The 27,893-nt window shown below is 43.7% G+C and overlaps 1 protein-coding gene across 1 annotated transcript; it reads right to left on the bottom strand.

The window, feature by feature from the left end:
• Positions 1-298: 298 nt before the first annotated feature.
• Positions 299-17,646, bottom strand: LOC115366154 (protocadherin-10). Its single transcript, XM_074933724.1, is given in 8 exon segments — positions 299-1,081; positions 11,863-11,969; positions 12,549-12,607; positions 14,540-14,683; positions 14,685-14,852; positions 14,854-15,419; positions 15,422-16,663; positions 16,666-17,646. Coding segments are annotated over 8 exon segments (3,153 nt in total). The 5' UTR covers positions 17,084-17,646; the 3' UTR covers positions 299-632.
• Positions 17,647-27,893: the final 10,247 nt, after the last annotated feature.

Genomic DNA, 27,893 nt, shown 5'->3' with positions numbered 1-27,893 from the left:
AAATCAAGAAAGTAAGAGTCCATTTCATGGGGTCTTTAACCTGGAATGGTCTACCAGTTTTGTCTTGTTGCCCTTGCAGCATATTTAGCGCTATGAATAACACAGTTCTCAGTTGTGGGTGTGTAAAGATCCTTGTTTTGACTGAGCGTGACAACAGAAGCTTAGTATGCGCTTGTGTTGACGACCTTTACTTATATGAGCATCAGGTAAGAAGGTTAATTGACTGGAAAGCCAGAGCATTTAGAGGGGAATTTAGGTAGAAGGAAAACAGAAAGAAAAGTTGGCCACAGCAGTTTTATTTGAATCCAATAGAGATGTTTTATTTTATGAAGAACCATGATTATGGACAATAAATAGGGATAGGGTTGGGTTAGGTCGAATTTTTAGTAAGTGGAGTAGTGGAGGAGGGGGAGGGAGTGTTAGTAAAGCAATAAATTTACATGTAACATTTAACACAAGAAATTATATTTTACAAAATGGAAAGAAAACAGAAGAATAAAGCCATATTCCAAACTCAAAGTTATTTTTTTCCTCAAAAATAGAAGAAGACAAAGAAAAAAAAAGTTGATGAACAACATAAATGATAATAAGTCCAGATCAGAATCAAGAGGCAGAATCATCGTCCCCTCCTTCTAGTATCTGTACTGGACCAGACTGAAGTCGTAGGGTCCCAGGGATCTTTCGTACTGATACTCACAGAGAAAGGTGGGTTTGTATGGTAGGGTCCCCCTATCATACTCTTTCCTCTCTAGCGTGCTGGAGCTGTACTGCTGCTGTTGCGGATGAAGGTGATGGTGAAGGCTGTGGTGTGACTGTGACCTTTGACCGTCCTTGCCAAAGGTGGAGAATGACCTATCGTTGGACGAGGCAGTGGACGAGGTCATGGTGAGCTGATCTGAGAGGTCGACGGAGGAGGGTACCTCAGTGTCAGGCAGCGTGGCGTCCATGCCGGGCACGTGCAGGTTGCTGCGGTAGTCCGGCCCCTGGCGCCCATCGGACGGTACGAAGGACGGCATCCAGCAGCGGTCTGAGTGGCCCAGGGCCTTGCACTCCTCCGTGCAGTTGGAGAACAGGTCAGCACCTGAGGAAAGTGTTAAGTGTGAAGGGAGAAGGAAAATCAGAAGGAGGGGAGAATGGAGAGGAGAGGTAGGGTTAAAGCAAGTAAGGAGGCAAATGAAATGAGGGTCCAGCGGGAGGTGAAAAGAGGTGGGACGATGGAGGAAGAGATAAGAGAAAGAGAACAGAGAACACAAGTTAGCAAATCGTTCGCTAGTGTCGAAAGCAGAAAAACAGCAGCAAAAGCTATTCATCAAACAGACAAGGCCAGCACTGATGAAGCGAATTGTTTGTTTTCTTCCAAACCTCATTCATTTCGAATGAAATGTGCAATCAAAGCGATGTAGTGTGTTGCGAAAACATTTCACTCCCTCTCCACATCAACAATCCTCTCTGACTCACAATTGATTCCCAAACACCAAAAGACAAAAATCTGAATCCCTATTCAATTACCCTCATGCAAAAACTACAATTATCTTAAGAATATGCAACAAAACTAACAGAATATTCAATGACTGCTTAATCACACTCTTAAGTCAATCATCCCTATACAAGCTGACAAGCCATGCAACTGATACTGAGCTACTGCCAACACCAAAACATGAACATAAAAAGATGAAATTACCATCTGAAATGATATAATAGCACAACACACACACACACACACACACACGCAAACACACACTCATGTGCGCACACACACACACACACACAAACAGCATGAAAGAGGTACCAGTTATGTTAATTACACTCTCTTAGAGAGAATAAAGAGAAGAGGATGGGAGAAAAGAAGAGTATGAGAGAGATTAAGAAAGGGAAGAGACAGGAACAAGAGGGATGAACACAGTCATCATAATAATGAGACCCTCCAGCCATTCTAGTTTTCTGCAGATTAGATTTGCAGTTTTCCTGGTTTTCCAATGAAGCCGGGACAATGTGGGAGCGTTGGAATGGTATGATCAAAGAAGGAGATGAGCTGTTGAGTGTAAGAGGGGGAAAGAGATGCAATGGGGGAGAGGGAGAGGGAGAGGGAGAGAGAGGGAGAGAGAGAGAGAGAGAGAGAGAGAGACAGAGAGAGACAGAGAGAGAGACAGAGAGAGAGAGACAGAGGGAGAGAGAGAGAGAGAGAGAGAGAGAGAGAAACAAAGAAAGCGGACAATCTGTAATCCGCAAGTCCCTCAGGCTGAGGACTTCAGATCAAAGGGTCTGCTTACAAAAATCTATTCTACTGATAATACCACTGTTCCTTTATTACACACACACACACACACACACACACACACACACACACACACACACACAAACACACACAGTATAATGTAAGCATATGCATGTCAGAGTGAAGATATTGGGGCACAGAGAAATATAGGCCTCTGTACGTACATGCACACAGAGCTGATAATACAGTCAGTGCACACATGATACAGAATAGGACTCAGCAATTAATCATAATAGTATCAAAATTACAGCTGACCAAGTGCAACATCCAAATCGCAGGAGCTGTGATGTAAAATGTGTGAGAAGATTGTGTTAAAAATAAAGCCCTGGTCATCACTTGAATCATGTTTACAGTGGAAATTAAAAATTATCATGCAAAAAAATGCTCACTAAAATTGTCCATTTCATCATATTTGCAGTATCTGGCAAAATAATTGTTATATGCTTTTTGTTTTAAAAATACCGTTCAGCTGTAGCACATAATGAAAACGCTTCTGCATGCATGCTTGTGCAAAAATACTAACAAATCAGGGAAAGCAGCAGAGCGCACTAGCACAGGTGTCAAACCACATACAAATGCAGGTAGGCAGACGGCCCACAGTCAAATGCGCACACACACACACACACACACACAAACAGACACACACCTTTGATGTCAAAGGACTGAGAAAGAGGTCAGTTTGTTCCACATTTCCCATATCTGAGTATATTATTAAAGCAGGCATGAGGGCGTATTGCAGTGCAGAGCTGGCTGTGTAAATACAATCTACGGCAGCCACTGCTAAGGGTATATGAGAGTTGGGGGAAACTCTTGTCAGATGCTTCTAAATTGCCCTGTCATATCTGTTTGGCCACTCTCAAGAGCAGCAACACACGTACACATATACACACACACAAAAACAATATTCTATTACATGGATATATGCAAATGCATGCGGGGAAACAGGCAGACAGACACGCATGCACGCACGACACCGACGGCTGTTGATCCCAGAGAAGCACCTTTTCCTCCTTGGGCAGGGAGCAAACAGCAACCAAAACAATGACTGGCAATGACAGGCCCTGCCAGCAGCCCTATCTCTCACGGTGACATCATCAGGCAGCAAGAGCATGTACATGCACCCATGCACGGGGAGACGGCAGCAACGGTACACAATGCAAACAAACAATCTACTTGCTAATAAGCAATCAGCACTTCTATTCTTGTTTTTTTTTTCCCTGCTTCTTTTTTTTCATTACATCTGGGCCTGTGAATCCCAAGCCAGTGTGATTCAACTAATTGCATCGCCTGACATACACCCAACAACTGGGAGCAGCAAAATGAAGGAAAACAAATCCTGGGAAAAACATGAGCCCCCGTGTCTGAATTCACATTGTGGATATATCTCCTGTGCTCAGGTTTGCAGCTGCTCCCTCGCCACTCTATCATCTGTCGGTCTCCCTCTCTCTGTCTCTCTCTATTAGTTCCTCTGTCTCTCTCTGTCTTTTTCTGTGCATGCCCGCCTCTCTCTTATACTCTCTCTCTTATTTAAACGTCAGTCGGCCCCTTTCTTTTTTCTCTCTCTCTCTGCTGCTCTCCTTTTTCTCTCTGAGGCATATTGCTCGATCCTCAGGTACAGGGCGTCTTCTATCCGTAGGACTGTTTTTCATCTTGTCCTCTCGTTCTCCGCAGAGAATACAGATACAAAACATCAATATTTGGACAGCAGCTCAGAAGGCAGGGGAGTAGCGTAGCTTCCGTACACGAGTTGGCCAGCGGGACAGTGATGAGTAAAACAGAGACCTCCCGGGGCCAAAACGGATGAGGATGGCTCCCACCATATGCAGGCAGAGACTGAGAGCAGCGGCCTCCATGTTTGCTACAGCGCAGTAGGGTTGAGAGGCAGATCCAAAATGGCCACTTGCAATAACAATGTCCTCTTTTACTATTATTACCCATTATGTAATGTTAGAGCCAAAGAAATTGAAGACCAGCCTCTCTGTTACTTTTCTGTACTTTTCTTAACTCACTCAGGCTTTGAGCGTGACAGGCTATATAGACTGTGTCTTGCTATACAATGGACTCTTAGAGCATATACAGTGAGAGCAGCTAACTGCGTCCTCAGCCCTGTTGACATGTTCAGAATGCGTGGGTATTGTGAGTGGCATGTGTCTGAGTAATTGCTTTCACAGCACTCGAGCCCTTGGAAGTGGTGTATAGACAAAAAGTGAGATAGATTATGTGTTGTTGGCTTGCATCATGTAATGGAGTGAATAACGCAGTTAAAGCCAGCATTCACAGATTGGATTCCCACATATCTGTTACATCTGTGCTTTGTTTTGAGAAAATAGTACTACCAGCCCACAGATTAAAGGTGTGCTATACAAAATTGATGGATAATTGATGTAAGGACCATTTAGACAGTGCACATTTTGTCAGTACATCAGGCTAATAATAAGAGCCATGTAGACTCAACCTTCACATTTTTTTTTTATGTCAGATGAGTCAGATGAGCAGTTTTACATATATTTAAAATGTATTTGAATTTAAATTAATTTAAATTATAAATTATTTACATTTCCAAGATACTCTCTTCCTCATAATATCTTTTTGCATGCAACATTTAAAATTTGCAAATTTGCAGTAGGCTACTTTAGTCTTTTGGATTTATCAAGAAAAAAAAAATAAGTTAAATGGGCTTGTCTCATATCCATAACTCATGTTATGAATACATACAATATAAAATATATACAAAATGAACAAAAAAACAAAGTATATATATGGCGAGAGCGAGAGCGAGCGAGGGAGAGCGAGGGAGAGGGAGGGAGAGAGAGAGAGAGAGAGAGAGAGAGAGAGAGATTTGTGTGTTTACCAACATTTTGAGCTGGGTGCCATTTCCCACTCCACACTAATAATAACTTGTAATGCTATACAACCTTTCAAAGTGCTTGTTTTTAGTTAATACTGATGATGTAAATTGAAGGCGTATTTTTTAGTGTGTAGCAATTTAAATGAATCCAAGTGAAAAGATGAAAAAGTGCACATATTGAAAATATCCAATAAAAACTTTTGTCTTTTTAAATGGGCTGAAAAGGGGAGGGGCAAATAACATTTTTGGCTTCTATATTTTACAAGTGGGTTGGCATCTGCCTAACGTGCCTAACAGGATATCTGCAGTAGACCACTAAGTTTCAGACTTAATCATCAAATGTTGTGCTTATTCCACATTTTTTGTCAGTTGGGTCTTAAGGGCCCCAACTTTAATGCAGTTTTACATATTGTACCTTTAATATCTCAGTATATGCCTGGCTTTGACGGGCAGTGTAGTATCACAGACTGGCTGGAGCAGATGTTCGGTTTTGGTCAGTTCCTTGCCAAAATATTTTACGAGTGGCCAAAACCTTTTTCATGTCTCCCAGGATTCTGCAGCTCACTCTAGGCATATTCATAGCGACTTGTTTTGCCAGAGAGGCATGTTTCTGTCTTCTATCCATGCATTTCAGGGTTGGGGGCACTTCAGTTGGTGTTCAACTTTTTGAGGAGGCGTGCTGTATTCACTCTCTCCACACACACACATACACACACACGTACAAAACATTTCAGGCTATTAACAAATCATTAGGGATACATATTCCTATTACGAGCACTGAGCTGTGATTTCAATCCGTTTTTACTGAGAATTCTTTAAGTACAAGTGAATGCACTCCCCCACAGTCTTCAACCATACTGTAAAGAGGTCATGGAGAATCATGTATTAACTAGGCAGTAAAGTGCTTCAATTTGAGACATGAAAGACATGCTACAGAAATCCATATGGTGTGGTAAATTATTTGATCAAAGAACGCCTCATGTCAGTGGAAACTGCGATTAATCCACTCGCTTTCCTGGAAGCACCATGTCCTTTTATTTCAGTGTAAAGTTACATATCTCTACCAGCCGGTCACTCTGCAGCAGTGTGATGTTAGTGTCTCAGGCCTAAGGGAGGGGTGTTTCAAAACGCTGTGTTAAATTCCTCTGACAGTTCACTGACGTGGGAAACCGCAACATGCCGCCCGCCACTAATACATAATCAGCCATCTAATACACCGTTGCCACGGTGATTTAATTATCCCATTTGTCACGGCTGTTGTTCTCTCCAAAACAAACGTCGAGATAATGATCATTTCCAGTCCCCCACCCGCGACGCAGACTTCCACGTCCTCACCAAGGTTTCAGACACTCCAAGTCTTTTCACTGATGAATATTTCATCCTCTCCTCTCTCTTATCTGTCACCTTTTGTTTTGCTCTCGCACTCCAACCGCCACCTCCTATTAGGATGATGAGGAGAATAATGAGGAAAACAGCATCTAATTTGACTCAAACAACCTAAAAAAGGTTAAAGTGTTGGGAATTAGGTGGAGTAGTCAATCAATAGTGCTTTGGCTTCTGACACAGCAGCGCCTCACTCCAGACACTCTACTCTCAGAAAAGCCATTTGCCCACTTTTTAAAGGTATCCGGTGATATCCAAGCCTCACAGGCAGTGTCCCTTTGATTTAAAACCACGTCAGGAGACTTATTTTCTAAAGTGTCAGGCGAGCGGCCGAGCGGGAAGCTGCGGCAGGTGTAGTTGATGATATGCCAACTGGAAATGGTTTTCTCTTGATTTGAAATATTCCAAGGTGCACCAAAAGGGAGAGTGTGCCACGCGGTCCCGTGAGGAATCCTTTCCTCTAACCCTCCTTTGATAATTGCTATGCAAAGGTTCTGGAAATGAATTACTGATCAGCCGAGTGTTGCAGAGAGCCAACGTGTGGGGGAGACAGAATGAAGGATGAGATCCTGCCACAAGCTCTGGAAGACAGTATGCATGTGTGTCAAATGCACACGCGCGCGCGCACACACACACACACACACACACACATCAGCACATACATACATAAGAAATATAGCTGCAAGCAGCAATTAGTGCAGTCCAAGTCTATATGGGGCAAATGATTTGACAGTGAGAATTTAAGTTTGATTCATGCAGAACACAAGTTGTGCATCTCAACAAGAGAACATTTCTGTGACACTCCTCTCACTGCAGGTGAAATGGTGCCTGACCATAATGCCATTTGAAAAATCACCAATTTGTCCTGCTCTTCACAATGACCAAATGTGGTCTGACATGCTGTGGTGGCCCTGGCTAACAGGCAGACCTGTGTGAAGTTTGCATGGCAATCACCAAGCATTTAGGGCATAATTATGCCAAAAAGTTGTGTGAAGCAAGATGCTATGATGCAAAGATGATGTAGAAAGGCAATGCATGCTGTGGGTAAAATCTGAGACTGAGGGAAATTTGCCAAAGACCTTTTTTTAAAATGCTGCTATTGCAGTATTGGCCTGATGATGGCCCTATGAAGCATCAAATGTAGTCTGTCACACATTGGGGCCCATCCAAAATATGTGTGGAATTATTCAAAATATGTGTGGAATTATTCAAAATATGTGTGACAGTATTAATTGTTGAGGAATTATGCTTCACTTCTTGTTTGTGCATCATGATGATGTTAACTTAATTTGGTCACCGTGGCCACACAGTTTGTATAGCCACAGGGTGTCTATACGTAGTCAGGTGTAGCAGGAAAATATAAATTAGTTAAGTGGTAGGTTTAGAGGTTTGTAACATCAGAAATGTTCACTCATGCAGAAGAGATGACTTAATTTTGAGAAAAAGAAATGAAAGGATAAATGAAATTAGACAAAATGCTTATGTGGAAATTAAGACCTCATATATTCAAATTTAAGACTATTTGACTTTTAAGCCCCGATACTTATAACATTGAAAGCTTTTTAAGGACCTGTGGACACCCTGAAAATTTAGTTGAGACTAAATCAAATTTGTGGCAGCAATAGCAAAAAGTCAGCTGTGTTCAAAATAAAAAGTATCAGAAAGCTGTCAAGGCTGAAGTGAAGACCTGTAATGAATTTGTGTTGAGCCACTTAATCTTAGTAAAGCAGGTTTTTTACACCACGCTTTGTATTTTCAGAGTGATTGGAAAAAACTGTAAAGTTGCATGCACAGAACTTGAGCGGAGTAGATGGGTCATGGAGCTGTTTGCTGGTCATTTGGCTCGTTCAGAATAAAATGGCATTTGTGGTTAGTTGCTACAGTGAGAATGCACACATAGGGCAGTGAAGTGTGCCACACATTCTTGAGAACCGAGAAGATGTTGTGTTGTGTCTGCTTGCTGAAAGTGGTGAATAAACACAAATAGGGACCACCAACTGGAATGTGGAAGTTCACTCGCTGCAACGGCCACAGGTCTTTGCAATGGCAGGGATTCAAATAAAAAGCCCCCCTCTCTGACCATCCTGCTATTCTGATTTGAATGGGAAAGTCTGCTCTACTCCAATTCAGGTTCTATGGTTGCATGTTATGATTGTGAAAGAGACATGATGTAGGAAGCTCAGTCAAGCTGTGCATATACAATCAGAGTGGAGGCTGACTTTATAGGAGTAAATTACAAAAACAACAGCTTATATCACAAGGTTTGCCTAAATGTGTTGCTACGGTGCCTAACCAAATGTGGGCTGTCACGACTTATTATGAATTCAATACAGTACGACACACCCATAAGGAATACAATTAGAGTTAGGGTTTGGTGAGGGGTTTGCGACTATCATATCAAGGCTGTCTTAACAAATGGGCAATAAGCACAATCAGTTTTGCGACCAGTCAAAGTGGCTGTGGCTGTATCTTGCCCAGAATTGTTCTGGGATTCATAACAATGCATCGGCCACATTTTGTGCTCCATTCCAAATATGTCTCTAAAACTTGGTTGCGCACTAAGCATTTGGGAGTTATACCTCACTCATTGTTTGCATAGCTTCACCATCAGCTTCATTTGTGTACCGCAGCCAAATGGTTTGGATTTTCAAGACTGTATGATATAGCCTTAATCTAGGATGTCTTTTGTTGAGACTGGATCAGCTTTGAAAAAGGAATAGAAAAAAAAAAAAAACAGATTTTGCATAAAATTCAAAATGGATGAAAAGCTGTGACATGAATGAATACTTGCACATGTGATGGGTTGCCTTGAGCCAAGGAATCAGAGGTAGAAAAATAATTATAGATGCTGACCAAAATATTATATCACTTGTTATAGTATCATCATCTGGCCAGAGTATTTTTTGTTGCTTAAGTGGTGGGGAAGAGTCGAAGCCTATTCAATCTATTTGAAACCTGTCAGTCTAAACATAGCCTTGGGTCATGCTGATACAGTTTGGCCCTCAAACACCTTTATGCACAACTGAATCACATTGATTCAGGGCAAACACACACATTAAGGCAAGTGTACGCACTGACACAGATGAATAGTGCATGCACGAGAAAACCAGCTGTATCCTCATCGTTATATTCGCACATTCAGAGTCTCTCACACACACATACACACACAGACATACATGAGCCAGGGATATCAGTTGGCTATATAGAAGCGGTATGCAGCTGGATGAGTGCCAAGTACTGCCTACCACTCTCTCCTCTTAAACGGAATCTCATTTAAGCTTCCCAAAGCCCCGTCTCAGAGGAGAACTCCTTTTCAATATAAACATCATCAGCTAGCCTCGTTCTCTCCAACACACAAAACACACACAGACTAACACCTACATACGGTGAAAGACATACACACCTACACACTGAACCAGACAATGTTATACCTTCTCACACACACACACACACACACACACACACACAAAGACACACACATACACCGTCTGCTTTTGTTTACAGAAGCCTATAAAACTCAAGTGTCTCTCTTTCCAAAATACCAGTCGTGTGATATTACCTCCTATGAAGTCGTAAGCTGTTCCCTTCTAAATCCAACACGAGAAACAAATGTTCGACCCTCATATGAAATACACTGTGCAGCACCAACTGCGTACACTCCTTGGCCAGTGCCAAATGAACATGCTCACAGGAAAAGGATGACAAGCCACACTACTGCCTCATACTTTTATACCTGTGAACTTGCTGGCTAATTATCGATGGATGGAACAAGATATGAAGGGAGTTGTGGCAATTTTCCACACATGAGAGGACAATACTAAAACAATTGAGTCACAAGCCAGGCCTGGAACATCGTGTCAAGGCCACGTCCCAAGAGAGACTCTGTGATGTCTTGCTGGTTCAGTCTTCTGAGATATATATCACATATTCATAACACTCTTGTTTAACTTTCAGCTTCCAGTCTATATTACATATTCTACCTCTTCTTTTCTTTCGCTCGCCAGTCTACCTTGTAGCAATGCAGAAATGCTTTCAAAAAATAATAATAATGATAACTCTGAGTTGTGCTGTAGATAATCCCAGATTAAACTCTGATCAAAGGTACATAAAAATGAAAAATGTATATTTAAACATCTGTTGATTATTATATCAACCAACAACTTATTCTTGATAAGGATAGGAGCCTTGGATTTCTTCCAGCCCTGCACCTCGGTCTTGTTCAGTTTGACCTTCCCAGCTTGTTTCATCAGCGAGGGTAGAAGTGCCACTACCAGCACTGCATACTGGATCTCAGTTTTGGTTCGGTTCATTAATAATGTCAAACAACATGAGGCCTGATCAAGACCATTCACCATCCTACAACACCCATCTAATCTGCTCTATTTGTATTCCCAGCACTGATATGGTATTTTGCAGGCTCCTGTCTAGACAAGGGCCTTGCATGGGCCGTGTGGAACAATCCCTCTGAAGGAAAGGGCAATTCAATATGAAATGAGATTTTGTGTTGCTCGACTTTTTGTCTGACTCCACTTTGATCAATAAACAGGTACTAACCTAATAGAGTTTTGGGAAGAACAAGGGGAAGCTTATGATAAGACCTACAGCCTTGTCTAAAAACAAATCCACTGCATTGTAAAGTCAAGAATAGGAATAACAGTCAGTGAATAAACGATATGGTTTGAGGGTGGAGAGGGGTGTTTAGGTCCAAGGTCTGAAGTCCGACATTTTCATTCACATCCTTGCACACCTAGAATTTTTTACTCCTGTCAAAACTACAATCCAGAGAACTTTGGCCTAACAAAAAGCCTGAGTGCAAGAACTGCCGATGCATTTGATCAGCTGGATCTATACCCAACACAGGCACTACAATCCACCCACTGTGAGGTGATTCATACAAGTGATTGAAATGCATCTCATTATATCAGTTCAGCTTCTATGCCTTTTCCTTTCAGCTGAGTGAACCTATTGATTTGTGCCACTAAAGCCCCATAGAACTCACACTGTCTCCCTGCGAGTCGCTGTCCTTTCAGCACCACCCAGTGAAACAGCAGCAGTTGGTCAGAGAGAGAAGGGGGGAAGAGAGGAGGAGAGTGGGAGAGGGATGGGAGTGCATATTTCCCCAAATATTTCTCCCTTTCACCCTGGTGTGAAATACAATCAACACCTCGGGGCTGTTCGGCATTCATGCCAACCAGCCAACAAACCAAGCCCAGTCCTTCGCACACTCTCAAATTAAGGAAATTAAAAGTCACCGGTCCGCACCAACAATCCAGCATTATCCTGTTCACAAACACAACACTGAGGCGAAGGGGGGACTGAAATGACAGAGTAATTATACGATGTGGGGGGAACTTACCGGTTGAATGACCCCGGTTGGTGGCGTCGTGGTCACTGTCACCCTGTTCGCTGTCACCGTGACCACTGTCTTTGGAGCTGACAATATCTGCTTCTTGGAATGCCGAACTGAAAGTTGGGGAGGGGGGTGGTGAAGGAGAAAGACAGATAGAGGTGCAATATTGTGAAAGGGAAGATGAGGGGGAAGGCCGGAGCACATGATGATGGAGGAAGAGAGGGATAGTTAAATGAGGAGAGAGAAAGAGAGAGAGAGGGAAGGAAGGAGAGTCAGAAAACGACACTACATTAATACAGTCACGGTGGCCGTCAAGTGTCTAAATTGGATGTCACACATGACATGTAATGAAATCCAGCATCAGGGCTTTAATAGGCGCTGCACTGTTAGTTATGGGACTGAGGCCAAATTGAAGATGAATGTTATGGATATATTGGGAGCCATGTAGCCTCTCCAAGCCACAATTAATGGTGCAGAATATATGGGATTCATACTGTTGGCCGTGATATTGAATTTTATAGATATGTGATTAGGCTGCGGATCCATTTGGCCTATTGGATGCTATGGGCTCTTTCTAGAAGTGATAATGTGGCTCACAGAGCATTGCACATGGCTGATACTGTTAGTAGACCTTGGACTGTGAACAGCGTGTGACAGTGTCAGTGCGGAGTTGTGTGAGTCCTTGTACTTACCTGTTTACACGTCTGGGTCTGTCCACCAGATAGCTGAGTTCTGCTCGTTGATGTTTCGTCTAGAAACCACAAGACATGTTTGTTTGTTTGTTTGTTTTTGTTTGTTTGTTTGTTTTAATGCCAAAAAGGCAGAGAAATAAAACATTAATATTCAAGAGGTGAAAGCCTCCAGTAGGCCCAGGCATGTGACATGAGCTGATACATCCATAAAAAGGCCTGTAGGCCATTTTTTACTTTTACACCAACACTGACACCAATAAAAAAATAAAAAAATAAAAAAAATAAATCCTTTCCTAATTGTAAATGACTCCTTTGTCAATGCAGTGGGCATGGCGCAGACTTTATTGGATTAGAGAAATATAGCCTAACTGACCATCGATGCATGCTATATGGGGGGCAGCAAGGCCAGTAGCGGTGGGAAGAGTACCATCAGGAGGATATCGACAGTGCGCGTATCCATCCACTCAGCGACTGAGTGAGTGAGGGAGAGGAGAGGAGAATAGAGGAGAGTGGGTTAGGGAGGCGATTGAATGCGTAAATGATTGAGCCGACCGACGCTGAAACTGAACAACCTTTGTTCGCGGTGCTGCCGTGCTGGGCCGTGCGCGGCATACTTAACACGCAGCAAAGGCAAGACTGACTGACTGGCTGTCTGGCTCCACTCCAGCCACACCGCAATCAACAAAAAAAAAACCCAACTCCACAGCTCCCTGGGCGGACCGCACACGGCAGGGGCGTCAAGTCATTTATCCCGGGCTCTTCTTCTAATAGCATTTGCCACCAAAACTTCAAAACCCACTTAGGGATAAATCGACTCAATTTCTAGGGACAAGTGGAGCAATTACTGACGACTGACGGTATAGGCAATAATTAAGTCAGTGTAATAAACTCTCCCAAACTATCTTACTCACGCACACCGCCTGTGGGGGACATTGGTCTTGAATGCACCCTTGATGTTAGTATTTATACAGTATGTGGCTTCATCATATATTTTTTTTATGTTTTCTCTCCGCTTTAAATAGTAAAATTACAAGATTAAATTTGTACTCACTAAGGTGTGACGGGTGCCACACCTTGCCATGCTCATCTGACACCCAAATCAGTAATATGAGTGTTGCACATTAAATTTAATAAGAATTTTTAAACAACCTAATTGATGCATGAAAACAGGCTGCATTTGAAATGAATAACAATAATAAAATAAAACACAGGCAGATGCAACAAAGATACCCCCCACCACCACCCACACACACACACACACACACACACACACACACACACACACACACACACACACACACACGCACACCTCCTTAAAAGCTTGGAAAGCGCATACATATGGAATGACCTCAGAATGATGAATGAACATATAATGGGCCAATACTGAACATGACTGATTTCACTACCACAGGTTAGGTGAACAGGTCTACATCACACAACGGTTGCCTTACTCCACTCTTATTGATTTTAATCCCTCTCTTTGGACCTCCGCTAATTCTACTGCCACTGATGTGAGTGGGAATGATACTTTATTTTCCGTATAGAAAGAGCACCTGAGGGAGGTCTAACTGAAAAATTATAGTCGCTCTATGCCCACAATAGCCTCGCTCTGTCACACATGGAAGGTAACAGCCTATTGCGCATGATATAAAGGATGTTCCGACACCAGTCTATTGCGGACAAAGCTAAAAGGCCACGCGAGATTTAACAATTGACACATATTCAATCACCATTACGGTTGACGGTGATCAAGGGCCACTGAACAGAATAACCTAGCCAACACCACATTCCACTTACAACTCGGGGACTTTGCAGATTATTAGGCATCGCCTGGAGGGGGAAAAATACTTTATTTTGACATTGTTTTCTGCAGGGTCCCTCAAGCTATTATAGGCTACTCTTGGAATCAGATTTTTTACCACTCTGCTAGTATGTGATGGAGAGTAAAAGGGGGCACCTTGGCTACAACAGCTGACTCAGGCTTTTCTTACCTCATTAGAGAGGATACTGCCATTGGATATGATGTCCGGTTGTTGGTCACTGTAGCCTGTGACTATGGCGCCGCAGGGGTTGGTGTGATCTGTGTCAGTGCTGCGGGAAGGGCTGCACGGTTTTAGGAACATCAGGTCCGTTTTTGGCGGATTCCGGTGTCAGACACACCTGGTAGCGTAGGAGTTCTGGTTTCTGGTGGTGATGGGAGCCGAACCCCCCTCCCACGCCACCCACACGGACTCCTCCACAGGGACCGTCCCACGGGCCGACCCCTGACGTCACGTTGGTGCTCTGGACCAGCATGATGTCGGAATTTACTCAGCTTCTTCTGCTTCCGGCCGCGCGCTTGTCTGCTGCAGCAGGAGCCACAGCACAGGCAGCAGTCCCCGGCCAGCAGACAGGTGTACAGGTTGAGCTTCTTGTCCTTCTGGCAGCGCACGGCCAGCACGATCATGGCCAAAAGGAAGATGAAGGAAACGGAGCCCAGGGCTATGATAAGAATGAGAGTGAGGTCTAAGGAGGTCTCCTTGGACTTGGAGGCCGAGCCACGGTCCCCGCTGCGGCCCTCTACCACGCTGTCCACCAAAATAACACTGACGCTGGCAGAGGAGGAGAGGGGGGGCTGGCCGTGATCCCTTACTTCAATCAGCAGGTCATAGTAGCCTTGGGGGTCCCGTTTGGGAGAGACCCTGCGGGCTGTCCTCAGTTCCCCTGTCCTCCAGTCCATGCGGAACATCCCCATCTCATTACCCCTCAGGATACTGTAGGACAGCCGTGCGTTCTCACCGTCATCAGCATCCATGGCTACGATGCGCGTCACCAGGTAGCCAGGCTCTGCAGAGCGCGGCAGGTGCTCCCTTGCCGTGCCATTTTTACCGATGGGGCTATTACAGTGGGAGCATTGTCATTTTGATCAACGATGATAACATTTACAGTAGCGTTGGAGAAGAGCTCGGCGGTGCCTGAGTCCTTAGCCTGGACCATGAAGCTAAACTCCTTCAGCTGCTCATAGTCAAATGAGCGCAGCGCGTAAAGGTAGCCGGTGTCCTGGTTGATTGACACATAGGTGTCCACAGACATGCCCTGTATATCACACTCCAATATGGAGTAGGTAATGAGGGCATTCTGCCCTATGTCAGGGTCCAAAGCGCTCACAGCATGAATGAATGCACCGGGCACGTTGTTCTCAGTCACGTACACATCATAAACAGCCTGGGTGAAGCGGGGAGCGTTATCATTCTCGTCTGAGACGTGCACTTTAATGGACTTGCTGGTGGCTAAGGAGGGCTGCCCCTTGTCTTTGGCTACCACAGTGATGGTGTATGAGTCTGTGCTCTCTCTGTCCAGCGGCCCGTCGGTCACGATGGTGTAGTAATTTTTAAAAGATGATTTAAGTTTGAAGGGGACATCTCCCAATATCTCGCAGCTCATCTGCCCATTGTCACCCGAGTCCCGGTCCGAGACACTGAAAAGTGCTATGACGGTGCCGGGGGCATCCTGCTCGCTCACTGACTCAGTCACGGTGCTGAAACCAATCTCTGGTGTGTTGTCGTTCACGTCCACGAGTTTGACCAGCACTTTGCAGTGCGCGGGGACCGCATTAGCCCCCAGGTCTTTCGCCTGGACATAAATCTGGTGCGTATTGCTCTCTTCATAGTCCACCTCGCCCGCCACCTCTATCCTGCCCGTTCTGGCGTCGATATTGAACAAGTCTTTTATCCGTGGGGCATTGTGATTGCTGAAAGAATAAACTATCTCCCCATTTTGCCCCTCGTCAACATCCGTGGCATTGAGCTGAATGACAAGGGTGCCCACGGGAGAGTTTTCCCGCAGGTTTACCGTGTACACCGACTGGTCAAAGGTGGGCGCGTTATCGTTTGAGTCCAGAACTTTAACAACTAGAAGAGCCGTCCCAGTCCGCTGCGGGATCCCTCCGTCGACCGCCGTCAGCACATACCGATGCACTGCCTGCTGCTCCCGGTCCAGCGGCTTCTCCAGCACCAGCTCGGCGAACTTGTTACCGTCGCTCTGTGTCTGGACGTCCAGATAAAAATAGTTATTGTTCGTTATGGCATAGGTGCTGAGCGCATTCGTGCCCACGTCCGGGTCGAAGGCATTCTCACCGGGAAACGGGTCCCGGGGATGGCGCTCTCTGAATATCTCACGGAAATGTCCGTCTCTGGGAAGCTGGGCGGATTGTCGTTGACATCCATCACCTCGATTTCCACCCGAAAGAGCTCCAGCGGGTTTTCCAGAAACACCTCCAGGTGCAGTAGGCACGGAGTGGTCTGTTTACAGATCTCTTCCCGGTCAATTTTCTCCTTCACCAAGAGCGCACCGTTTTCTAAGTTCACTTCCAGATACGGCGTCCGTGAACTTGGCACCGTCTGGAAGCGGCGAGCGGAAAGTTTGGTAATGTCCAGCCCCAAATCCTCTGCAATATTCCCAACCAAAGAGCCGGGCTCCTGCTCCTCTGGAACGGAGTAGTGCAGCTGGGAGACAGCTCCATGCAGGATGGAGAGCAGGAATACTAACCAAATCATTTCCCTTCTCCCCTCTCTCTGTCTCTCTCTTTCAAAGTGCACTTGGAAACGAAATAAACAAACAACAAAAACGTATTATTCCTTTTTCTTACCAGAAATGAGCATCTCCCTTTTCCTCTGTCCGTAAAAAGGCAATGAAATTAACAGCAACAAGGCTGTGATGTTCTAAAAATCCTCTCCTCTGCCTTGGGTCAGTGGAACATTGTGCAGTTTCAGCTGTGAGAAACACAGCCATTTGATCCGAGCTTCTCTGTTTTAATCAATTCTGCGCCGGTCTGTGAGTTTTGGCGTCAGCGCAAACATTGCAGACTAGAGCCAGGACGCATAGCCAACACTCCTTGTGCACTGAATAGACTGCTCCTCATATAAAGTCACAAACAAAATAGCAAATCCCATAGAGTAGAAAAAGAAAGCAAAAACTCCGGTAAAAGCACCATCAAATCTATAGCATAAGACTTGTAAATAAAAAATGGCAAATAACAGGACTTTATTTCTATCTCTTTCCGTGAGTATGTAATCACTGCGCCCTAAGCGCTCAAAGCGGATGATGTTCTCAGTTCGGCTTCTGTAAGGCGACTGTGAGGAGCGGGGTTGGTTTTGCGCACAGCTCCTTTCCCTACCAGCCAATGGTATTCGCAAACACCGGGTGTGATGACACCTGATTGGGGCTCGGCAACGCCAGCCAGAGCACATATCGGGACCTTATAATAAAACAACCAGTAAAGTGCCGCTGCGCTCCTCTCCTCTTTCCCCCCTCTCTCCTCCAGGCCCTGCCTTCGCTGTAGCAGGGAAATTAAATGTTTTACACATCCAGTGAATTTAAAAAGTGGAATAGTTGGCGACAGTTGCGGAGTTGTGTGAAGATAATATAGCCGGGGCGTACAGCTTTCATGAAAGAGCTGCTGTTTCAGAATAGGTTATATTAGAAAGAAACTGCCCTTAAATGTCATGATGATTTTTTTTTTTTTTTTTTCACACTGTGAGAAATAGAGCCTCGTCTACTTCAGATGCTCCTGAAAAGTCATGCCTGTGGCTTCCACCAGGGTGAGGATGCCCTTGACGCAACTGTTTCAACAGTTTGGTATGAACAGATATAGCTCTGAAACCAATGCAGGACTCAGGGAATGAAGCAAGGATGCCCAAAGCCAAAAAAACACACCATGTAGAGAGCCTGCGCAAGTAAAGACAGCTAGTGACGCAATACCCCGCAGCACCGTGGCCATCCAGTAGTCTCTCTCTCTCTCTCTCTCTCTCTCTCTCTCTCTCTCTCTCTCTCTCTCTCTCTCTCTCTCTCTCTCTCCCAGAGATGAACACAAAACTGGGCACAGTGGAAGTGATGACATATTTTTAGTTAATGAATTTCCACAGTCTTGTTTGGAAGTGCATATCATTATGATACAAGGGCCTATCAGACCAAGATCACACATGAGTCACTTTAATTCCGTGTAATGAAGCGTCATACATTAGGCCTACCGTGTTGCTAATAGCCTCGAGCCTATTAGTTCTCCCATCCTCCCCTTTTTTATCATTAACCCCCTCACATCCTAGCCTTAACTGTAATGCAATTGCATCATGCACTAATTTAATTCATAAAGCCTAAATTAATATGCAAATGAAATGGTTATGACGGATACACAAATAGTGGGGCGTCTAACTTGCAAACCATTTGGAAGATGATGACAAATAGCTGAAAAAGAGCGTAATTGAAGCTAATTAGCATAAGTCTCTAATTCCAAATGTAATAGACAGCGCGCACCAATATTGCCTGTAATGCAAACCGACGTGCCCATTGTGGAGTGGATTAAACCGCTCGTGATATGCGATTCTGCATCTCATCATACAAGTCATAAGAAACAAAGAGGAGACGTTAGATGAATTTCCATCCATGTCTGAGCCGGAGCTGTGTGACTGAATCGAGCTGACACTGGAGTAGGATCTCAGAGCACAGCGCGCAATACCCTCTCTCTCTCTCTCTCTCTCTCTCTCTCTCTCTCTCTCTCTCTCTCTCTCTCTCTCAGAGCGTTACAGAGATCAACGTCGCCCCCTTGCGCCTGGTGTCGGTATTCTGTTTACTATTCCAGCAGGTGTAGAGATGGACTGCAGAGTGGACACTGGTTTGAGACCCATGATATGTACTTTTCCCTTTCATGCCTGAGATGAATGGAGGGATGCACTTTATCACACACAATGTCAGACACCAATTTAACCTAGCCATTTAGTCTAGCATTGAGGCTGCAGATGGGATGAGGTGATGCTTCTTGATACTGCTTTCAATATATTTCTAGAAATCGAGACAAATATACCCAGTGACATCATTCTGGTACTAGCAAAGTGATCCACCTCGTTTTTACAAAGTGAAACTTGCTTCACTTGTTGAAACAGGCAAAAGTGCACGAAGAAACAAGTGAAATAATTAGAGGATTATATATAGGAGGATGTATTTTTTTCATTTGAAATTTTAAAAGGAATGAAGAAAAGGGCGCAAGATGTGTTAAGCTTCTTGCAGTATATTTGAGTGGTTTTAATATTAGTTAGATATGTATAAAGGGAGATCACTCTAAGGGAAGCAAGCACCAATATAACCGAAGATATTACACTTCAGAAAAGTTTTAATGTATGCCTGTTTCCTCGTTACAAGACCCTATCCTCATGTATCTTATATCAGTTCAATACTATTTACCATATCAACCTAAAAAGCCAGGGAAATGCTATTCCACAAATCAAAAGGTGAGTCAACCTAATTGAGGTGGGTTTACCCTCTGCTATATTCCTGGTGTTTTTTTTTTATTTTTATTTTTATTTTTTTTTGCCATAAACAAGAACAATATCAGTAGTCATTATCCACTCACTTTAAGAGCATGTATAATTTAGTGTCTCTAAAATGACAAATGGGGCATAATTTTTGACTAATGATATCATAACTGGTCTTGATGTGCGGGGCTGACATACTATGGGCAGTTTGTAGGTAAAGGGATGACAGAAGCTGAGTGGGCCATTAATATTTCATGATATGAACAAAATAGGCAATTAAGATATCATTAAGGGGGTTAGTACCCACAGGATATACCTCAAGCCTATTACAGCACCCCTTCCATATATCTAGCCAACTGTTTAAAGACTACACTTCAATGGCTGCAGTAGAGCTGAGTTGTGACCCAGTAACAAACTAGTATGGGGAAGCTATAGGCTCATTCAATATGTCAACAGGCAAATGTGTTGTTTGGATTTAAGCGCACAATCACTGCTCAGGAAAATTAGTCTGGGCCAGGTTTAAATGTACTCTTGGTGAACAGAGGAAAACAGAGCAGAGCCTCGTTCATTTTTGTGATGGTAACTCAGGCAGCCGCAGCCCCAGGGCCACAGAACTGTAGAAAAGAACAGAATAGGACATAAAACATTAAAAGACAGTGTCCTCTGTTATCCACTTAGCAATGTAAATGCGTGCACCAGAGACAGTTCATCCAATTGTTGCAATCATCAAGGTTGAGAGGGAAACTGATACATGGCATAGCAATTAAGATGTGCAGTAATAATGAGCTTATACTCGCACCTCAGTGAGATAGATTTCATTATTCAACCATTTCACAGCCAAGTACAGGAAAGTATTTCTACAGTAGAGATGCAGTTGTGCATTGAGACACACAATAATCTCAGTTCTTACCAGAACAAGTACACTCAGCATAATTTCCACCATGTGGACTACTGTAACACTGCAGAAGACATAGTAAATACTATATATATATATATATATATATATATATATATATATATATAGCAAGACAATGTATAAAATGGATAGAGGTGCCCTTAGCCCAAAAGTGACTGTGTGTGATCAGTGTCTATCTCAGACAGCTGCAGGGTGACTCCCTGCCCTGGCGGTCATTACTCAGTCTGATGGATGGTGGGCGGGGGTGTCAGAGAGACAGGTGGGTAGTCAAGGAGGGGTGTAAGGAAAGAGTGGAAGAGGGCTATAAGGAAGGAGTGAACAACAAATTTGAGAAACAATGAGAGGCAACAAGATAATCTGTTGACATGGAAAGATGAACGTAGGACAGAGAGTTGGGGGTCAGGAAGTGAGAAGAAGTTAGGAGATGGTGATTTGGGAATGCAGGGGACAGTGTCAGACTTGGCAGCAGTGAATGACAGTGATAAAGAATTCAAGAGGAGGAGGGAGAAGAGGAGAGGATGAGGATGATAATGCTGCTTTTGTTTATGTAATTGGTTTAATTTAATTGGAAAAAGCATTGCCATCTCTGAAAATACACCAGTACTAGCCGGCCAGCTAATTTTCAACTGCAGTATATTGGCATGATGCTAGAAAACATAAAAAAAGACCATAAAAAATTATGATACCATCCACAGCAATGAGGAAGACAAAATTTACACCATATAGAGCGACCCAGGAGTGCAAGAAGTTTAACTTTTTCCTTTTTTTCCCTTTTCACCCTGCAAAGCAGCAAAGAGCACAATAGGATGTGAGCACAAAAGACAACCACACAGAGCAAGCAAGTATAGCTGACAGGCAGGGAAAAAGCACATGCAAGCAACAAGGTAGAGTGGATTAAATAGCAAAAAGACAGAGGAGCTGATGTCAAACTAGCAGAGAGTAAAACATTTCTACAAAAGCATGTAAATACAGAAAATAAGGCTGTTAATGATGATAATGACGATCAGAGTCAGCAGAGTCAGAATTACTGGCTTTGCCAGCAAAATAAATGTGCAGGAATAAGTGCATGAACATATGGACACTTCATGCTGTAACATGAGCACATATTGGTGCTAATGATGATTGTGAAGATGGAAGAGGAGAGGGATAGCAATGATGAGAGAGGCGTTCAAATCAAAACAGTTTGCCACTGTAATGGGACACAGAATATCACTGCCATTGCATAACTAGAGGCATATTAGTGTACAATCACCATTTCCCCATGGTATACCCTCCACAAACTCCACAGGCTGTCAAAGCTGTAGATCACGAGCTATTCTGAGAGAAACGCTCCTTTTCAGCCATATTCTGTATATACCATCTCTCTCAAAACAGCTCAATAAGCAATCTGTATCTGTCTCAGCTTGGCCCTTGGCTCTGATGTGCTCCTCTCAGGGTCTGTTTGGTTATGCAGTGATTGCCTCTTTCCCTGCCCTCTGTACTCCCAGCCTCCCAGCCTTGGCGTACACAAAACTGCATTTCCGAAGCTCCCCAGACAGTAGAGCAATCTATGTGCTCATATTCATCTTAGCTGGAACTGACCTGTTCTCTGTCTAATGCACTGGCCTTTCCCCCGAGGTTAGAAGAGGTCCCCATCATATTCCTCCCACTCTCTCTCTCTCTCTCTCTCTCTCTCCCTCTCTCTCTCTCTCTCTCTCTCTCTCTCTTTCTTGCTCTCTTTCTCTCTTTCCATCTCAGACAACCAGAGGTTTAATTTAGTGATGACGCCCAACACATGCGTGCGCGTGCAGATATGCGCGCGTGTGCACACATTCACATGGCATACATCTGTGGGCTCAAGCCGACAAGCACATCCCACTTGAGATTGACTGACAGTCATATAGGGAGCTCCACTCATTGTCGAAGTCAGGGAAAAAGGCTTGAAAGATTCAGCCGGGGGATTGGTTTCCATCAAATCCCTTTTAAAAATGGATGAATCGTCTAAATGACTCAAGAGACTATGAGCCTCACCCCAACCCCACCACCCCCCCATCACAAAATAGATGTTTATGTTCAATATCCATGCTTTTCTCCCAACCCACCTCTTCACATCCCCCCTCCCCCTCCCCTCCCCATTCCCAGCCTTATTCAATTCTGAAATTGTTTTGTTATGTGGTCAGCATAATAAGTCATGATCGATCTCTTGGTGTGTGCGTGTGTGTGTTTGTGTGTGGCTCTGGGACCTGTGTCTACAGGCTGTCCATATAATAATTGCTAAGTACTCCATCTAAACCTAGAGACCTAGAGACAAAGAGATATTAAGAAAAGTATAACCTGATACTCTTGCCTTTGTGATAAATGAAGGATTCACGGTTTAATGGAGGTGTAAACTGCAACAAGAATAAAGCATTTGAGTTTGCAAGTTAGACTCTTTAGGTTTAACACTTTTTAGTATTCACAACATCAGCCAAAGTACAAATGCCTTTAGCTTCAAAATGCTATGGTGAATGTTTTCTCTTTCCTCTGGGTCTTTGTGAATGTTTGAGCACTACTTTGTTTATTCATGGAGTGTTGCATTTGAAGTTCGTGACATTGGATTGGTTCTGCAAGAATGTGCTGTATGTAATGCTGTATATCCCAAACCTCATAATCACCAAGGTACAGCTTGCTTCTTTGCTGTATTAAAGCCTCAAAACTCCTGGCAGTCAATTAGGGCCCGTTGTGTGTGTCAACGAAGCGAGGAGAGTTTGCTTGCTGATATTATGGCTAATTAGCTCGACTCAGCTCCCCCAAGACGAAGAGGGAGACACTGAGGTATTGTTGTGGTTTCACTGACGTTCAAGGCAGAATCTCTCAAGTCGTCACTGCATAATCCTCTCCTCAACATTGCAGTGGCTGTAAAAATGGAAATCGGCGGTACAGTCGAAACTTGGAAGTCTTTTTGAGACAGAGGCGAGCGAAGACAATTGGAATTCAGTAGTCTTCCTCATATTCTGTTCAAGCCTTTGTGAGAGACAGCAAAGTTTGGATGCCAGAATATAAATTTGAGCCAAGTGAAAGTGTCGCAGGCTCAGTGAAAAATCTGTGATGGGAGATGCCCGCTTGATAAGCTCTGTTCTAAGTTCTGTAAGCTACACCTAAACTTACCCAACTTCTTTCCATTAAGGACACATCAAGCCGACTCTAAACTACCACAAACCGATACTGACAGATCACTTTGCATCACCTGATGTCTCCTGCTAAAATTGTCCATGAACACACCACACATACATCAGTCAACATGCTGCAGGATGGAGGTACTGTTAAAAAAGTAAACTGGAAGCCTCAAGATCATGGAAACAAACTAGCTTTAGCTCTGAATCTGTTTGCAATATGCAATCAAGAATACATCTGATGAGAAGCCTCTGGTGTTACAACACTGAAGGTGTTATAATTGTGGAGGGCTTTGACCACAACTAGCCATCTCTAGTTAGCTATCTTGTTAGATATGTAGCACAATATTAAAACAAACCAATTTCTGTTTCTCTATTGTTGTGGTCGTTTGGCTGGTTAAAAATAAAAGGGTGACTGTGGTTCTTTGCTGTGGTGACGAGTCAGTACGACTGTAAAGTCAGTTGCTTGAGAACTTGTGCTGTGGCTGTAGCCTGAAAGCATAAATTTATAGAAGCACTGCGAACATTTGAATCTTTGTGCCCTGATATTACACAAGTGTTTAAGGAGCTGTCAAACATCAACTCTTAGGTCAGCTTAAAAAAAGTTTGGGTGTTCTAGTAATGTTAGATTACAACAACATAAACTACACATACTGGTAAAACCAATTATTAATGGTTTTCTTCATTTAGATGTGTCATTGGTCATTATTGCAATTGGTTGGGGCGTGGGGGAGAAAAAGAGGCGAGAGAGTTGAGCAAGGAGATGAGGAATGAGCGAGATGGAGGAAAGTCAGACTGAGAATAAAAGTCTGTCCTTGTTGATGTCATTACATGTAGTTTTCTTTTGTTGCTAAGTTTAAAAATTAAGACTGAATGTCTGACTGTTGATTCAGGTAACATTAAAGTTTACTGGAGTGAGGCATGTGGAACGGCATAGCAAGGACAGATATCACCCATTTTTGCTGGGAGGACCATGCAGTTCCTCTGACGAAGAAACACCAGGGACTGAACTGCTGCATGTCGGTCGCAGCAGGTGTTCCCGGACACTTACTGTGCCTGGTGGACTTCTCCTGAGACTGCCTTTACCCTGGTTCCTATGTATAGACACCAGTGAACTGTACATTTACTGTTTGATGTTTCATTTTGCTCATTCTGAGTGAAGGGATGCTGGACCTTTTGGCCAAACTGCACGTAAGAGCCAAATCAGGCCTGTGACGTGAGGGTCGGGTTGGGGGTCAATTTGTGTTTATAGGCATGAGTGTGTCTGTGTGTGTGTGTGGGCCCACAAGGTTTTTCAGTAATGTTCATCCTTATCATACGGTTATATTATATAGGTTGATGTAGTGAGTTTCTTTTGATTTTTTAAGTCTTTTAAGACAATTGTTTTGTAGTGTGGAGTGTATTCTCTTTGATAAGCAGGGTGATAGAAACTCCTGTCCAGAGGTAACCTGCTTCTGTTTCTGTTTCTGTTTTACTGACTGGGGAAGTAGTCAGTTCTAACAAATCAGTTATAATTATAACCATTTTTTGCTTTCATTATTTTGCTTTTAATTATGGAAATGTGCAAGTGAAGAATTCAAAGTATTCACCATTCAGGAAGTGTTAGTTTAAAAGCAGTTATAATAGCACTTGACTTTCAGGCATTCCTTTTCATTTTTATTTTAAGAAATGTAGTGTTTAAAACTTACTAAGAATTCAACAATAATTACAAAACTGAGTTTGTTGATTGAATTAGCAAGACCTGGGTATGTCAATATTTACATTGAAGTACAGTAATTCATATGATGATGATGTGTCAGTATTGTAGGGTGAGTTTTTAATTAATATGACTCCTCAAATTCTATAAACTGTAATAGTTTAGCCAAACTTTAATGGAGAAGAAAAGTGTTAACTTTAAGTGGATAACAGACGTCTTTCCACTGCTTTGGTCCTCGTTTCAAAACCTCTCACATGAGCCAAATGTCAGTTTCCACAGAAGGTAGCGTGCTACCATGGCAACACATGATCCGTGTTGATCATCCTGGTGTACTGATTTGAATGGCAAAGTCCGTTCTACTCCATTCAAGTTCTGTGCTCTGTGTCATCGAAGGCCTCTGAATGTGATTCAACATGCTGAATCAGCCGGCGAGGGCTGGCGGTGCAGCTCACACCGCACAAACTACAGGTCATCTTTGGTAACAGAAGGCTTGGTGTGTCAGAAGCTTAACATGCAACCATGTTTTAAAAGAGGCAGCACTACTAGTTAAACAGTATATGGGATTGTAGATCACCCTACATGTTGTTCATTGGTAGATCTTAGTCTTCCTTCTGGACTCATTCTGTTCATGGCTGCATTAGAGGCTATAAATTTGTAAAGACTGTTTGTGTCAAATGATCTTTCAGTAGTCATTACAGAGGACTGTTGGATCTCAGGCCTCTGTTTACTCCCATCCACGTTTGCCTGATTCTTGATATCCTCTCCGCTTATCAAAGACATTGCAGGAGTATGATTGAAGGAAACCCCAGTCTTTTCTCTTGGCACATCTGATAAGGAAAGCAGGAGAGAGAAGGAAAAATGCCGAGGGATTAACAAATTGATGCCAAAGATCATTATTTCCACACAACTGGCAGCATTGTACCACAGGCATGCACTGTATGGCTGTAAACTAATGTAAGATATGGCTTTATGTCGTATGTGTAGAATTTTTGATCATGTGCAGCATTGGTTGGAGGGCGCAGATATTCTGTAGATTAAGCCGGAGCCAGCGTTAGCAGCCATAGTGGGGCTTGGAAAGGGGAGGGTATAGGGAAGGAAGAGAAAAGAAGGATCTTTGTTTCAAAGAGTGAACAGAAAATGATGAAATGGGGCTGACACACTAGTTTTGGTTGGCTGAGTGGGATGAAGGGAGGGGAAAGGATAGAGTACAGAGCCACGGGTAGACAGAGGGGCGTTATGTGTGGGAAGGATAAGGACGTGAACAAACACACACACACACACACACACTTGGTGGCTATAGTGAATAACACATCTGTGATTGGGATGGCATATGGGCAGAGAGTAGGCGTCGCTTTCGATTAAATAGAACTCACCGCGCACACAAATGCCTAAACAAAAAAATTGCACACACATATCCATAGACGCTCCCATATTTTGCAATGCTGACATCACCATTAACAGACCTGAGCAATCACTTTCTTGCCTCACTGCTTTCCACTCATTCTCACCATGTGTGTCTTGTGTATTTGTGTGCGGATGGGCACAGCTCAGCGTGTTTGCGCATGAGTGCGTGATTACCACAACAGTAACCATCAACAAGGGGGCGATCCATCAGCTGTCAGTCCCGCTGTGAAGTTTTAATTAATTACATGGAGGGAGACAAGGTCAGTGCTGCACACCACACTGGTCTGCCAGCCTCGCCTCTCTACAGGGGATCAATAGGGCTTTACACGCGCCTGTGGACTTCTATACGGAGAGTTATTAAGGAACTGGGACCGGGCCTATTGTGTCTCCACCAGCCTTGTCAGAGAGAACGGGCGTAAGGGATGTCGGCTCGGTTTATTTAAGTTCACAGTAGGGGAGAGAGTGAATAGCACTTAATGGAGCTAATGGATCTGGGAAGGTAGGGGTGTCGAAAAGGAGACAGACAAGAGAAGGAGAGGTACAAGAGGTGGGCTAATGTAGTGCGGCACAGGGAGAGAGTCGGCTTGTTTGGGGTCTAGCTGGGATTTCACTTCAGTGTCAGTAGAGGCAAGCACGCGGCTGCACACGCATTTGCTATTTTTCCCGACATTATCCAGTGAGCATTTGCTTGGGAGCGTGAAGAAACAAACAGTTGTTTAGCATATATTCCCTGGCCGTGTATCATTCCAAAGGCCATATCGTTGCATAACAAAAGGTCTGTTTGACTTGCTCTGTTGCGCACACGCCATCCTCATCATTCAGCCTGGGAGGATCGTTAAGCGAAAATGAAGTAGTGCTCTCGGAGAGGGATCGAGACCTTCACTTTATTATGAAGTGCAAAGGTATGAAAAC

Source organism: Myripristis murdjan, chromosome 1 (assembly GCF_902150065.1).
Source record: "Myripristis murdjan chromosome 1, fMyrMur1.1, whole genome shotgun sequence".
NCBI classification, from domain to species: domain Eukaryota; kingdom Metazoa; phylum Chordata; class Actinopteri; order Holocentriformes; family Holocentridae; genus Myripristis; species Myripristis murdjan.
This window is presented reverse-complemented; position numbering and strand designations above follow the sequence as displayed.